Source organism: Lepisma saccharinum, assembly GCF_977018435.1.
Source record: "Lepisma saccharinum chromosome 15 unlocalized genomic scaffold, izLepSacc3.1 SUPER_15_unloc_1, whole genome shotgun sequence".
Taxonomy (NCBI): domain Eukaryota; kingdom Metazoa; phylum Arthropoda; class Insecta; order Zygentoma; family Lepismatidae; genus Lepisma; species Lepisma saccharinum.
In genome coordinates, this window is record NW_028142892.1 from 1,336,459 (window position 1) to 1,350,715 (window position 14,257).

At 39.2% G+C, this 14,257-nt stretch overlaps 1 protein-coding gene across 1 annotated transcript in view; it reads left to right on the forward strand.

Moving 5' to 3' along the window:
* LOC145982226 (uncharacterized) overlaps positions 1-14,257 on the forward strand; it is a 119,690-nt gene that overhangs the window by 66,221 nt on the left and 39,212 nt on the right. Inside the window, exons 10-11 of the mRNA XM_083115796.1 lie at positions 3,593-3,687; positions 8,081-8,213. Coding sequence (XP_082971922.1) covers positions 3,593-3,687; positions 8,081-8,213 — 228 coding nt within the window. The remainder of the gene's footprint in view (positions 1-3,592; positions 3,688-8,080; positions 8,214-14,257) is intronic.

The window sequence follows — 14,257 nt, forward strand, 5'->3', positions numbered from 1 at the left end:
AGCAATGAGTTTGTGTTTGGTGTCATTTTTCACACTTATTTCATACAATTTTTAGGTATATAAAATATTGAGAATTCAGGGGGTACACAGAAATATTCAATTATATCAAGGGGGACTCTCAGGCAAAAAAATTGAGAAACACTGCCTTAATGGCATTTCGGATCTTATCTATTTCCAAATATTCGGATCTGGCAGCCCCCAAAATACCAAATTGTTCACTACAAATTTTTATTCCGAAACAAAACTTAAACTGAAAGTACACGGAGGGTTATGGTGCACCAGAATGTAGCAAAACATTTCAGTTCAGGTTCGGATGCGAACCAAAAGTGTTCACAATGAAGTTTCATTCCGGAACTGAACTGAAACTGAAAGTACACGGAGGGTTATGGTGCACCAGAATGTAGCGAAACATTTCAGTTCAGGTTCGAGTGTGAACTATAAGTCGAACTGGAGCATGTTTTAGTTCCAGTTCAAATTCGGTTCGCAGTCCCTGCTCTGACATTCTTTACATTTCACTTTGTAGATAATCCCTTCCTCTTCCTCTTCTCCCCTGCCATTTTTCTTCCTTCTTCTGTTTATGTCCAGTCTATCCTCCTTCTCATAGCCATTCTTTTCCAGCTGTTTCCATAGGCTATTTATTTTGCCTTCTTTTTCACATTCTTTCGTGCATGTTTTCTTGATTCTGTCATCCATATTCTTTATAAAATTTCTTTTTGTCACCTCACTTACATCACTTCTTTTGTGGCAGAATACCCCTGCTGCACACTTCTTCTGATGCCAAGCGGTTTCAATTTCTTGTCCTCTCTTCCTTTTCATCAATATATCTAGGTAGCTTAACTTGTCTTCTTCTTCTATTTCGAGTTCCAATAATATCCCTTTTCCTTCATCTTGTATTTCTTTGGCAAATATGTTGAGCTGCCTCTTCGTTCCCTCCCATATGCCAAAACAATCATCCACATATCTGTTTTTTGTCCTGTTTTGTACTCAGCATTCTGCTGGTGCTTTCAAAAATCATCGAAAAAATTGCAAATGAACAAATTCGAAACCATATTGACAAAGTTGATATCCTTGCCTGGCAGCAATCTGGTTTTCACCCACACCATAGCACACAAACGGCACTCTTGAAAGTAACCAACGACATTTTTAACTCGGATCAATCTAACGTAACGCTACTGATGTTGCTCGACATTAGCAAGGCCTTTTGACATTCTACTGCATAAGCTCCTTCTGGCCAAGATTCATTATTATAGATTCTTGCCGACGGCGCTTAAGTGGTTCCAAACTTATCTAAGTGAAAGAAAACGGCAGGTTAAGACAGGGGAGCTATGTTTTCCACTTCACATACGAGCTGGGGTGCCTCAGCGCTGAATCCTTGGTCTGCTGCTTACGCTCACTCTTGCTGATTTAGTCAAATCTGTGAAAATATGCAACGTTCACTTATATGCTGACGACACGCAATTGTATATATCCACATGTATATCAAAATTGCAGGATGCGGTCGTACCAAGATTTGAAGAACCTAAGCAATTGGTGCGCTTCAAATGGGTTAGTAATAAATTCAAACAAATCAATATTTACAAGTATCTGAACAGGCAGCCTCTTGAAACATATTGACATCAATGAATGGGAAATAATTCTTCACACACAGCTTATTAATTTTTCTCAAATAGTAAAAAACGTAGGACTGATCATGAACCAGCGGCTTGATTGGTCTGAGCACGTGATACTGCAATGTGGCAAGGCGAATTCAATATTAAAGTCCCTCTATCTTCTGGTAGACTTCCTCTCGCCTAAGATAAAATTAAACCTAGTGCAGTCTCTTATCTTTCCCCTATTTGACTATTGTGACGTCGTTTACGGCTAAGAATAACAGAAAAGCTTGCAATAAAAATACAGAAAGTTCAAAACGCATGCATTAGATATGTATATAGAACAAAGAAGGGTGAACTCATTCTCCCTGTGCTTAATGAGCACGGAATCCTCTCCATGGCACGACGGAGAAAACAGCACTTGTTTTGTACACTGCACAACATAATTAATAGCAAAAGCCCAAACTACCTCTTTTTGAAATTAAACTTCAGAAGCAAAATTCATTCGCATTCAACCAGAAACGCTACCAGTTTCAGCTTACCTCATTGCAGAACTTCAGCTTATCAGGCCTCTTTCAGTTACGCAGCACCCAAAGCCTGGAATGCACTACCAAATCTAACCAAAAATCAAAATTTCAGACGTTTTCGCGATACGCTCCGTGAATCACTGATCAACGATCAGAAGCAGGCTAAATCAACTTATGAATAATGAAAAATACTGTGAGTTGTTAGAATTTATTTTTTTCTTACTATCAACTTTCTCAACTTCAGTTACTTTATTATCTAATTCACTGCTAATATTGTTCTATTGTATATGATTTTATTCCTATTGTATTTTATTGTACTTTCTTGTTCAATTTCTTTGTAATCTTGAATTTTATTTTATTTTTATTTTTATCTGTACTTTTTGGGGTTAGGTGGTATACCAGCAACAGCTAAATCTCGCCCAGCAATAAAGTCAATTCAATTCAATGACACAGATCATTAAATGTTCAGTTGTAGTAAAACGTATAAAAATTAATTTTACAAGAGCTCAGTCATACTGTACAAATTATAACTTTGTGAGCAATGTAAGGAAAAGCCATATTGGTGATCATGTTGTATAAAAGATAGTAATGGCAGTGTAGAGATATTCTGTGGTTTCTTCTGATAGAAGCCAGGGTTGAAAGTAGTTCGATGCATGTCGGTCTCATTGTTTTGGAATAATTTGCAACATGTTTTGCATGTGAAACCAAATAAAGACTTGAAATCATGAACTCTAGACTCGTTTTTGGAAATTTCGATGACTTAGTGTATTATGTTGAAGGCATGAGAGGTAAAAATCCTCGTAAGGAAGTTGATCCCCGAATGGTCTCCAGCTGCAAACAGTGCTACGAGAATTGGTAGCTGTCACAGTGTCTTGCTGATGATGCCTGCAGTGTATCCATATCCTTTGTCTTAAAGTTCTACACAGGTGTTTTATTTCATCTTGAAGCTGCTCTGTCACTGATGGAGATGGCCCGATAAAACAATGTAGAGCGTACGGTTGACCACTGTGCTGGATGGTGATAAATCTTGATGTTGAGGTATAGGTTCGTGTGTGTAGGTTTCCTGTGTATGCTGTCTCCTAAACTCCCGTCCGATTTGTTTGCGATGACCGATGAGGATGTCCAGAAACATGGTTTCTGTCTCCATGGCGAATTTGATGTTCGGGTGCTGGCCGTTGGGCACTGCTTCACCCACCGTGCAGCCAGATGACAAAGGTGTCATCATCAATATCTGAAGATAAGAGTGACGTTAGCCCTCGAAAGGTCAGAGGCCTATCTGGAAATCACCTGGTTGATATCCTGATAAAACTTCTTCATTTGCTCCCATAAAGCTTCCAAGAATTATTTCCTTATTTAGTTAAAGGTGTAATATCAGTAATATTTACAGGATTAAAATAAATGTTCTTCTTTGTCATAACACACAACAGCTTGCAGAAATTACATGCTATCAGTATACTCTTCTTCTTCGTCTTTCAGGAGTCACGAATTGAGATGCCACATAAGGGATCTGATACCTAAACTACGTTGCTTCATGGAATTCTTTTCGGCTGAGGGATATAAAGTTTTTAATGGTAAGTAAATACAGGTTCATGCTGACCTGAAAATCATTGAAAACCTGGAAATGTTGGGGAAGTTGTTTTGATGAAATGGATGGAAACAAACCAATACCAATTTGAACTAATATCAGTACTGATATCGATATTCTTACAGATTCCCACCAACACCAATACTGATGCTTGAAAATAGGAAGTTATAAGTTGCTCAAAATATTGACTAATATTAGTGGTTGAATTATAAGCATCAATTTACCAGAGTTTTGCTTTAAAATCAGAATATTGAAATACCTGTTATGTATTTGGTCTAGGAATTAATTCGTGCGCCTGGACAAGAGATGGCGTAACGAGCGTATCGTCCCACAGTTCCGTGTAGCCACACATGCATTGAAAACTCCTGTCAGCGCGCATCGTTCGTAGTATAGGGCAGTTGATTGACGCATCAACAACAGCATTTTGTAGTCAACTGAACGTGGTGCAGTTCGTGCCAGATAAAGTGTTTTGGCGGGGTGTTCTGCTTCATTACTTTAACATGCAGAAAAGTGCTACCGAAAGTCATCGTATTTTGGTGGAAGTGTATGGTGACCATGCGCTAGCTGAGCGAATGTGTCAGAAGTGGTTTGCACGGTTTAGAAGTGGTGATTTTGGCCTGGAAGACCAAGAGCGACCTGGATAGCCAAAAAAAATTTGAAGACGAAGAATTGAGAGCATTGCTCGATCAGGATTCGTGTCAAACGCAGGAAGAACTTGCAGAAGCATTAGGCATTGATCAAACAACAGTTTCCAAATGCCTCAAAGCCATGGGAATGATTCAAAAGATGTCACATTGGGTTCCACATGAATTGAAAGACAGAGACATTGAAAGACAAAAAACCATTTGCGAATTGCTGCTTCAAAGACAGAAAAGAAAGGGGTTTTTGCATCGCATTGTTACTGGCGATGAGAAGTGGATCCATTACGAGAACCCAAAACGAAAAAAGGCCTGGGTGAAGCCAGGTGAACCAGGTCCATGACATCTGAAATGAGATATTCACTGTGCAAAGGTTATGCTGTGCATATGGTGGGATATGAAAGGTGTGGTGTACTATGAGCTGCTGCAACCGGGTGAAACTATTAATGGAGAACGTTATCGACAACAATTAATGCGTTTGAAGCAAGCTCTGGCCAGGAAACGACCATAATGGGAGAACAGACATGATAAACTTATTTTTAATAACGCTCGCCCACATGTCGCAAAACCGGTCAAAACCTATTTAGAAAATGTCGGATGGGAAGTTTTACCCCACCCGCCGTATTCACCAGACGTTTCTCCTTCGGACTACTACTTGTTCGATTGCATGAATAACGATTTGATTGGACAGTGGTTCACTTCTTCAGAAGATATCGAAAAATGGGTCTCTGACTGGATCACTTCAAAGGATGAGGACTTCTTTTGCCACGGAATCCGTAACTTGCCTGACAAATATGCGAAAGTGGTGGCTCGCGATGGACAATATTTTTCTTAAGGTATTTATGTATTTTGTGTTTGAACTACAGCTTCAATGTGTGCGTAACAAACACGAATTAATTCCTAGACCAAATAATAACAAAATACAGTTGTTTATGTAATATTGATGCAAAATAAATGGAAACTTCAAAATAAACTTCTTTACCTTCAATCAAATTTTTATGTCAAGGTCATATGATATGACCTTTGACCTTGAAGATTTTCAAAACTGAATTTTTTAAATTTTTAAAACTAATACGTATGGTGCATTAAGATGTTCCCTATAAGTGTCAGAAATATCATCTTGGGATGGCATTGGGAACAGGAGCTATGATAGTTACTGTCCACTGGGCAGTGGATTTAGGCAGTTGTTAGACTGAAGGTATCCAAGAAGCAAGTTCTGACATGCTCAGTCACCACTTTGTTTTCAGTGCAGCTACAGTCTTTCAGGCAGTGAGAGGTGTCCTGTGCCAGTGTGCTTATTAACATTTTGTCTTGTAAGTGTGTGTGTGGATCTGTTTGCAGTAAATTACAATGGATAAGAACTATTTTGTACCTACACAGTGCTGTAACCCCATTGATATTGAAGGACATACCAGTAGCAGAAAATAATTAAGAAATGTTCTTCCATGGATGGTAGAAAAGCTTGGGTACAAGATATGTGATGCTTGTAGAAAACAAATTCCAATCAGAACCAGCAACAGAGTGAGTGGTGAAAACACAATGGTTAGAGAACAAAGAGAAAGTGATAATGGTAGTGATGAGGAAGTGGAGAAGTTCCACAAGGATGTCTCTATTCAGGCATTAAATGAAAGCTTACAAAGTGTTGGAGAATCACCCATCAAATGGAAAAAAAATGAAATCAACAGGTTATAGCAAAAGCAAAATAAATAAGATTACAGAAGCAGTACAAAACAAAATATTCCAATACCAGCAGCAGAAGAACAGGTTGCAGAAATCAAAAGTACTGATGGAAAATTTTTGGAGCAGTTGAAAGAAAAGTTTGAAAAATGTACAGAAAAAAGTTCCTAAAGTGCAAATCTTGACTGTACTACCTAATGATTGGAGTATTGGAAGAATTAAGAATGAATTCCCAAGTGCAACAAATCACATGATACGAACTTCAAAAAAGCTAGTGAGGGAATGTGGAGTAATGTCATCGCCAAATCCTAAACCTGGGAGAAGTTTGAATCCAGGAATACCTGTGACACCAGAACTTGTTGTGAAAAGGTTTTCTACAGACATAACAAGTGAAAAACACCACACCAGTGTCATTCAAGACACACTGCCTTTGGATGAAGTTCGTGATTTTGTGACGTGTGTTGATGATCATGCATGGTGGTTGGGATGTGTTGTCGATGTTTGTAAAAGTTCTTATGAGTTTATCAGTTTTCTTCATCCACATGGTCCTTCTCCATCGTATGTATATCCCCAACATGCAGACATAAGAAGAATTCCCATCCAGGATGTTCTGACTAGTGTAGATCCAAGAACTGAAACTGGACGGACATATAAGATCCCAGCTTCAGACACTTAAGACCTCAGAAGAGAAGATGAGGAATAGGAAATGCCACAAATATGCACTGTACGTAATGTTATTTGTTATTATTATTGTGTACTTTTCTAAAATGTAAACATGTGCATCGTTTCCAGTGTTTGTATCTGTCAATGAACAGTAACACTTTTTCGTTAACTTTATAAATGTCAGCAGCTCCTGTTCCCAATGTCATCCCAAGATGATATTTTTGTCACTTATAGACAACATCTTAATGCACCATATGTATTCGTTTCAAAAATTTCAAAAATACAGTTTTGAAAATTTTCAAGGTCAAAGGCCATATGATATGACCTTGACATGAAAATTTGATTGAAGGTAAATAACTTTATTTTTTATTAAAAGAACAACCCTTTAGCTTTAAAACGAGCCCAACATGAAGATTCTAGCTTACCTGCAACAGGTAAGGTAAAAAAGGTAAAGTGCTCCCCTGTGCTTAGCACCATGCCATGAAGGCATATAGGGGGTGTGGGGGTAATGCCCCACACTTTCTTGATCCGGTCGTGAGTGGGGGTGATGTGATCAGCATCACGCCTCTAACCGCCTTTACCCCCCAGGGTTTCCCCCAGGTACCCATGTTATTCGACGCTGGGTGGGCACCGAGGCCGCTTCCAACGTTAGAAAAGTTCCCGGAATTGAACCGGCTGGGGATCGAACCAGGGACCTTGAGCATGGTAGTCAGACGTGTTACCGACTGAGCCACCGTGGCCACCTGCAACAACAGTTATGATTTTTTTTCTTCGGCCCCGTGTGTCAAATTTTTAACCTTTTCCCTAAGTTGGCATGGAATGACCCAGCATTAAAGTCTATGTTTTACTACAAGAAACATAAAAGGCAAATAGGCAAAAATCTGCACCCTAGTTATGAGGTAAGGTAAAGGTATCCCTGTATATGTGCACACATGCCACTAAGGCATGTGAAGTGACGTGGAGGTAGAGCTCCCCATATTCTTGATCTCAGCCATAGTTGGGATGATGTAATCAGCATCACGCCCGGCCACCTATACCTCCTCAGAGCCCTCAGATCCGAACCCGGGTCTCCTTTTATGGTTAAGTGAAATAAATTTCTAATATGTACTTTCTTTAATTTTTTTTATTTTGCCCATTAGAGCCATGGTCTCAATCATTGAATTAAGATTGATTGATTTGCTTTATTTTACTTCGCTTTTTGTGCCACTTTGGGCTCATTTGTGAAGATCGGGATGTGTGATGATATGAAATTGATGAATGGACACTCGCAAACATCCATGCCCAGGCTGGGATTCGAACCCTGGACCCTGGGCATCATTGAGCGATGTGCTAACCACTTTGCCTCAGAGGCTGGCATTGAATTAAGATGTAAAAGTATTTTAGGACTTTCTGTATTTTCAGTTATTTTGAAGAATGGATGGAACAGACAAGAGGAAAACAAAGTTGAGCCTAGCAGTGTGGATAGAAAGAGGATTGATATGTCTGTGCAAAGTGAAGTGTGGGAGATGGACAATATCTTCTCAGGAAACTACAGGTGAGAGTTCATTTCAATAATGTACAGGGTGTCCGAGAAGTTCCCATACCCATAGATTATAGTACCTAATACGGGGGTATCTGCCAGTCTGGGAAACCTAGTAAAAAAAGGTAGTTGCCCGTGCATTAGCACATGAAGGTACATGACCCCCACATTCTCAATCTCTGTCATTTTGGAAGTAATGTGATCAGTACCATGCTCCAGCTGCCTTTGCCCTCCACAGTTGCCCTAAGCTACCCATTGATTTGAGGCCAGGGGAGCCCCAGAGCAACTTTATGCGGGGACAAGGCTGGAAAAATTCTGACCTTAGATCACCCACACCGGGAATTAAAACTGCATGACAGTCACACACCCTACTAACAACCACCATGCTCTTGGAAAATTTGGAAATCCTGGAAAAGTCAGGGAATTTATTTATCTGAAAAAGTAAGGGTACACATAGAGGTGCTGACTGTGCCAGTGACCATTATTTAGTAATTGCTAAATTAAGAGAAAGACTCGCAGTGATAAATCATAAGCAACAAAATTTAAAAGTTCTAAAATTTAATACAGGAAAATTTGCTGATGAAAGAATTAAGAAAGATTACCAAATTAAACTGTCAAATAGATTTGATGTTTTGCAGGATTTAAATGATGATGAAAATATAAATGAAAAAGACGTAAATAAGAATTGGGAGCACATACGTAATGCAATAGAATCAGCAGCTAAAGAAAGTATAGGATACCATAAACCAAGAAAAAGTAAGCCATGGTTTGATAATGAATGTCATAATCTAATAGAAATAAGGAATCAGGCTAGACTTAGGTGGTTAAATAACTCTGATGATACAAATCTAAGCAATTATAATATAATAAAGCGAGAAGTTAACCGCACGTTTAGAAGTAAAAAAAGAGATTACTTGAAAAGCAAAATTAACGAATTTGAAACAAACAGCAAGAACAAAAATATCAGAGATTTATATAAAGGTGTAAATGAGTTTAGAAAGGGGTGGCAACCTAAAGTAAACTTGATAAAAGATAAGACGGTGATTTTCTAGCTGACCCAAGCGATATTCTAAATAGATGGAAGAACTACTTTAATTACCTTTTAAATATTCATGTAGGAGATAAATCAGAAGTAAATGAAGTACACACAGCAGAACCTTTAGTTCCAGAACCTAACTTGACTGAAGTTAAAGATGCTATTAAAAGGCTAAAGAATATCAAATCACCTGGCATTGATTTAATACGAGCTGAGTTAATTAAATATGGTGGAAATTCATTAATATGTCAAATTCATAAATTAATTTGTTTAACTCTTTCGCTGCGGTCGTCGCTTTTATGCACAGCACGCCAGGTGCCTTGCTCCGCGGAAGTCACATTATTGCGAGTTCATACTTCCACTCGCTGCGGGTGTCGCATTTCTGAAGTACGTCGCTTTTAGTAGTAGCCTTCTGACATCTGTTGATAGTATTTTGAACTATTTGAACTTGTAGTTTTGTTTTTTCCGTATTATGTCGCTAATTACGCCTCTGTTTAGAATTCTTTGACATACGAGCGTTGAGTGCTCTGACATGTCAGCTTCAAATGCATGTTCGAATGTAAACAACATGGCTTCGTCAAGTCGTCAACACTTGTCTGATAATGATGTTACTCAACTGGTATTTGCCGACTCAGAATCAGAAGGTGAATTAAGTTGTGACGATAATAGCGACAGTTTTTATGAGACTTCAAGTGGTGACAGTGATTGTGTAGTGTCTAATGAAGAATTTGTACCGCCGTCCGTAACATCATGGAGCAGAGTACAAAACAGCATTGATCTAGGTGCGGGAATTTCAAAATTTTTCAAAATATCATACCACCAGAGACTACAGAAAGGTTTGCCAGTGCAAGGAATGACTTTTGCAAGTTCTTTATAACATATTTTGCAATGCAATTTTGTAAAATTATTCTTTCTAAAAAAATGTTGTTTTTTTTTAAAAATTTCAAAAATTTTTCAAAATATCATACCACCAGGGACTACAGAATGGTTTTCCAGTGCAAGGAATGACTTTTGTAAGTTCTCTCTCATATATAATGCAATGTAATTGTGAAAACTATTTTTTTATAAAAAAAATATATTTTCAAATTTAATTACGCAGCCAAAGGATATTGTGTGCCAGAGAATTCCGCAGCGAAAGAGTTAATATGGAATAAAGAAGAAATCCATCTACAGTGGAAAGAATCCATAATTCTTCCTGTATTTCAAAAAGGTGATAAAATGAACTGCAATAAATACTGTGGAATTACTCTACTCTCAACAACATATAAAATATTATCTAACATTCTTCTAACAAGACTAACGCCATATGCTAATGAAATTGGATGTAAACGTAACAGATCAACTACAGATCAAGTTTTTCACATCAGACAGACACTTGAGAAAAAGTGGGAATATAATCAAAATGTCCAACAGCTATTCATTGATTTCAAAAAAGCATATGATTCGGTCAAAAGAGATAAATTATATAATATATTAGTAGAGTTTGGAATACCTAAGAAGCTTGTTCGTATGAAAAAAGTATGCACCAGTGAAACAGAAAGTAAAATTCGTGTGGGTATTAATGTGTGTGACAAATTTACAATTCATGATGGGTTAAAACAAGGAGATGCATTATCTCCATTGCTCTTTAATTTTGCCTTAGAATATGCTGTTAGGAAGGTAAAAGAAACTAAAGAAGGACTAAAATTAAATGGTGTGACTCAGTTGTTAGCATATGCAGATGATGTAGACTTATTAGGGGATGATATAAATACAATTAAGAATAATGCTAAAATATTTTTCAAAACTGCTAAAGAGATAGGTTTGGAAATTAACAAAGAGAAAACTAAATATATGCTTACAGGCTGAAACCAAGTGTTAGGTAATAATCAAAATCTAATTATTGATAACAACTCGTTTGAACCAGTTTTCAAATTAAAATACTTAGGAGTAATATTAACAAATGAAAATTATATTAAAGAGGAAATAAAAAGTAGGCTTAATTCAGGAAATGCATGTTACTTCTCTCTTCATAAACTTTTGTCTTCTCGTTTAATATCTAAGAAACTAAAAGTTAAAATATACAAAACAGTAAGTTTGCCTGTAGTAGTATATAGATGTGAAACTTGGTCCCTTACATTGAAAGAGGAACATAAATTGAGAGTATTTGAAAATAAGATCGTTGGGAAAATATTTGGAGCTAAAAGGGATGAGGAGACAGGTGAGTGGAGAAGGTTACATAATTTAGAACTACATAATTTGTATTCATGTCCATATATTATTAGAATAATTAAATCAAGAAGACTTAGGTGGGCAGGCCATGTGGCACGAATGGGAGAGGAAAGAAGAGTTCACAGGATTCTTGTTGGGAAACCTGATGGTAAGAGACCTGTAGGAAGGCCAAGATGAAGATGGAGGGACAACGTTGAGATGGACCTAAAGGAATTCTGTAGGGATGGAAAAGAGTATATAGATCTTGCTCAAGATAGGTACAGATGGAAGGCCTGTGTTGCTGCAGCCATGAACCTTCCAGTTTAAGAAAACCAGAGAGTTAGTTAGTTAGTTAGTTAGTTAGTTTTTGTGGAAAAGTTATGGAAATTGAATATTTTTCTGGAAAAATCAGCGTTTTTGTAGGAGTGCAGTAAAAGTAGTATTTTAACAAACAGAGGGACTAATAGTAACTTCTAAATTTGTTTAGTTTGATATACAGGGTGTTTCGTAAGTTCATTTACAATGCTTGGGAAGTGATTGTACGTACGAGTGAATATAAGGTGGAAAGTTCATGTAACGAAATTCCGGAAACGGCTTTGTTGCAGAGTTATTGACATTTGAAAACATGGGAAAATGATTTTCCGAAGTGAATAATGGCAAAACGGGTGGAGAGAAGTCGTCGGTGTTGGGCGGTCCACTAAGAAATTGGGTATGCTCTTGTCAAAAAATCATGCGGCAATGTTGTGCAATGTCGGCGCAAGGGATTCCACAAAGGACGCGAACAAAGATGTTGACGGGAGTGGGGTGGGTGTGCGTGAGCTGGTATCGACGAAAATTGGCATGTGTTGAATGGCACCAAAAAACAAAGAAAATTTCCTGAGCGAAGGGCATCATGACGTAGAAACGAAAAAAATGAACTGTCGTAGGTTGCATACCCTGAAGGGCACACAGTATGCTTAATGGAGATATGAAGGGAACCTCATCACAGACGGTTTTCAAAGTGTCCACCATGTACTTCAAGCAGAGGCGACAACAGCGAATCACGGATTGTCTAGTGCGACCCAACAACCCCGACGTTTCTGCTATCGATGCTGCAGCTACATTGATTCGGGCAACGAGGTCCTCGGCTGACACGACAGGTGTTTCGTAAACGAGGCGTTTCATCTCTCCCCAGAGGAAGAAATCCAGGGGCGTAATATCAGGCGATCGAGGTGGCCATGGCACAGGCCCTCCCCTCCCAATGCGCTGGTTGTGGAATACATTATTGAGGAAATGGCGCACATTCCGATCGAAATGTGGGGGTGCACCGTCATGTTGAAACCACAGTCTTTGTCTCAGTGCCAAGGGCACGTCCTCTAGTAGTTCAGGCAAAACCTCACTGAGAAATGCTTGATAAGTGGGTTCACATAGGCGAACAGGGAGAATGTACAGTCCAATCAAATGGTCATGCAGTATCCCGCGCCACACATTCACTGCAAATCTGTGCTGATGACGTGCCACTAGCAGTGCATGTGGATTTTCATGTTCCCACACATGACTGTTTTTACTATTGAACACGCCAGTTTTCGTGAAGATAGCCTCATCAGTCCATAGTACCGTATTCTGAAAATTGGGGATAGTTTCAATTTGATGAACAAACCATTGGCAAAAGTCCTCACGTGGGCCAAAGTCCCGAGGTAAAAGATCTTGCACTTTCTTCAATTTGTACGGGTGCATCCCCTCTTCTTCCAGGACTCGCCACACATTCAAATGGGAGGTGTTTCGTTCATGGGCTAGTACGCGCGTACTGGTGCCTGGATGATCCATCACTGCAGTTAGCACATCTTCCACAAACCGTTGTGTTCGCACACTTCGCGGTCATCCAACTTCTCGATGAGATGGCAACACTGATCCTGTTTCCCGAAGTCGAGTGTCTACAGTTTGAAATAAGGTGTGCGATGGTAACACCCTATTTGGAAAACGTGCCCCATACAGACGCCTTGCAGCACGGCTATTACCTCCAGCCTCCCCATAAATCAGATGCATGTCCGCCGCTCTTGGGACGTGTATGCAGCCGTCCCTTACACCGGGCTACAAGTGTTTATGGCCGTTAACACTAGTACACTTCACAGAACACGATGGGCTGTGGCTAAGAACACGTAACACTGCTAGGTCACATGTTTGTACAACACTACTATCCAAGAACCTCACGTCTTTCCATTCAACCGTGAATGTTTAACAACCTGCTGCTGGCACAGCACCTGAAGCATGAATGGCACAGACACGTGCGCTCCTTCATGAGGAAACCTAGACTGTTGGCGCCCCTAGCGAGAAATGTGGTACTTAATGTCAGATCACACGGACACCCATCTGCCCTTCAGGGTATGCAACCTATGACAGTTCATTTCTTTCATTTTTACGTCATGGTGGCCTTCGCTCAGGAAATTTTCTTTGTTTTTTGGTGCCATTCAACACATGCCAATTTTCGTCGATACCAGCTCACGCAGAACGCACACCCACCCCACTCCCGTCAACATCTTTGTTCGCGTCCTTTGGGGAATCCCTTTCGCCGACATTGCACAACATTGCCGCATGATTTTTTGACAAGAGCGTACCCAATTTCTTAGTGGACCGCCCAACACCGACGACTTCTCTCCACCCATTTTGCCATTATTCACTTCGGAAAATCATTTTCCCACGTTTGCAAACGTCAATAACTCTGCAACAAAGCCGTTTCCGGAATTTCGTTACATCTTATTTTCACTCGTACAATCACCTCCCAAGCGTTGTAAACGAACTTACGAAACACCCTGTACTCAGTGTTACTAGTGGTTAGACATTTTATATTAAATAA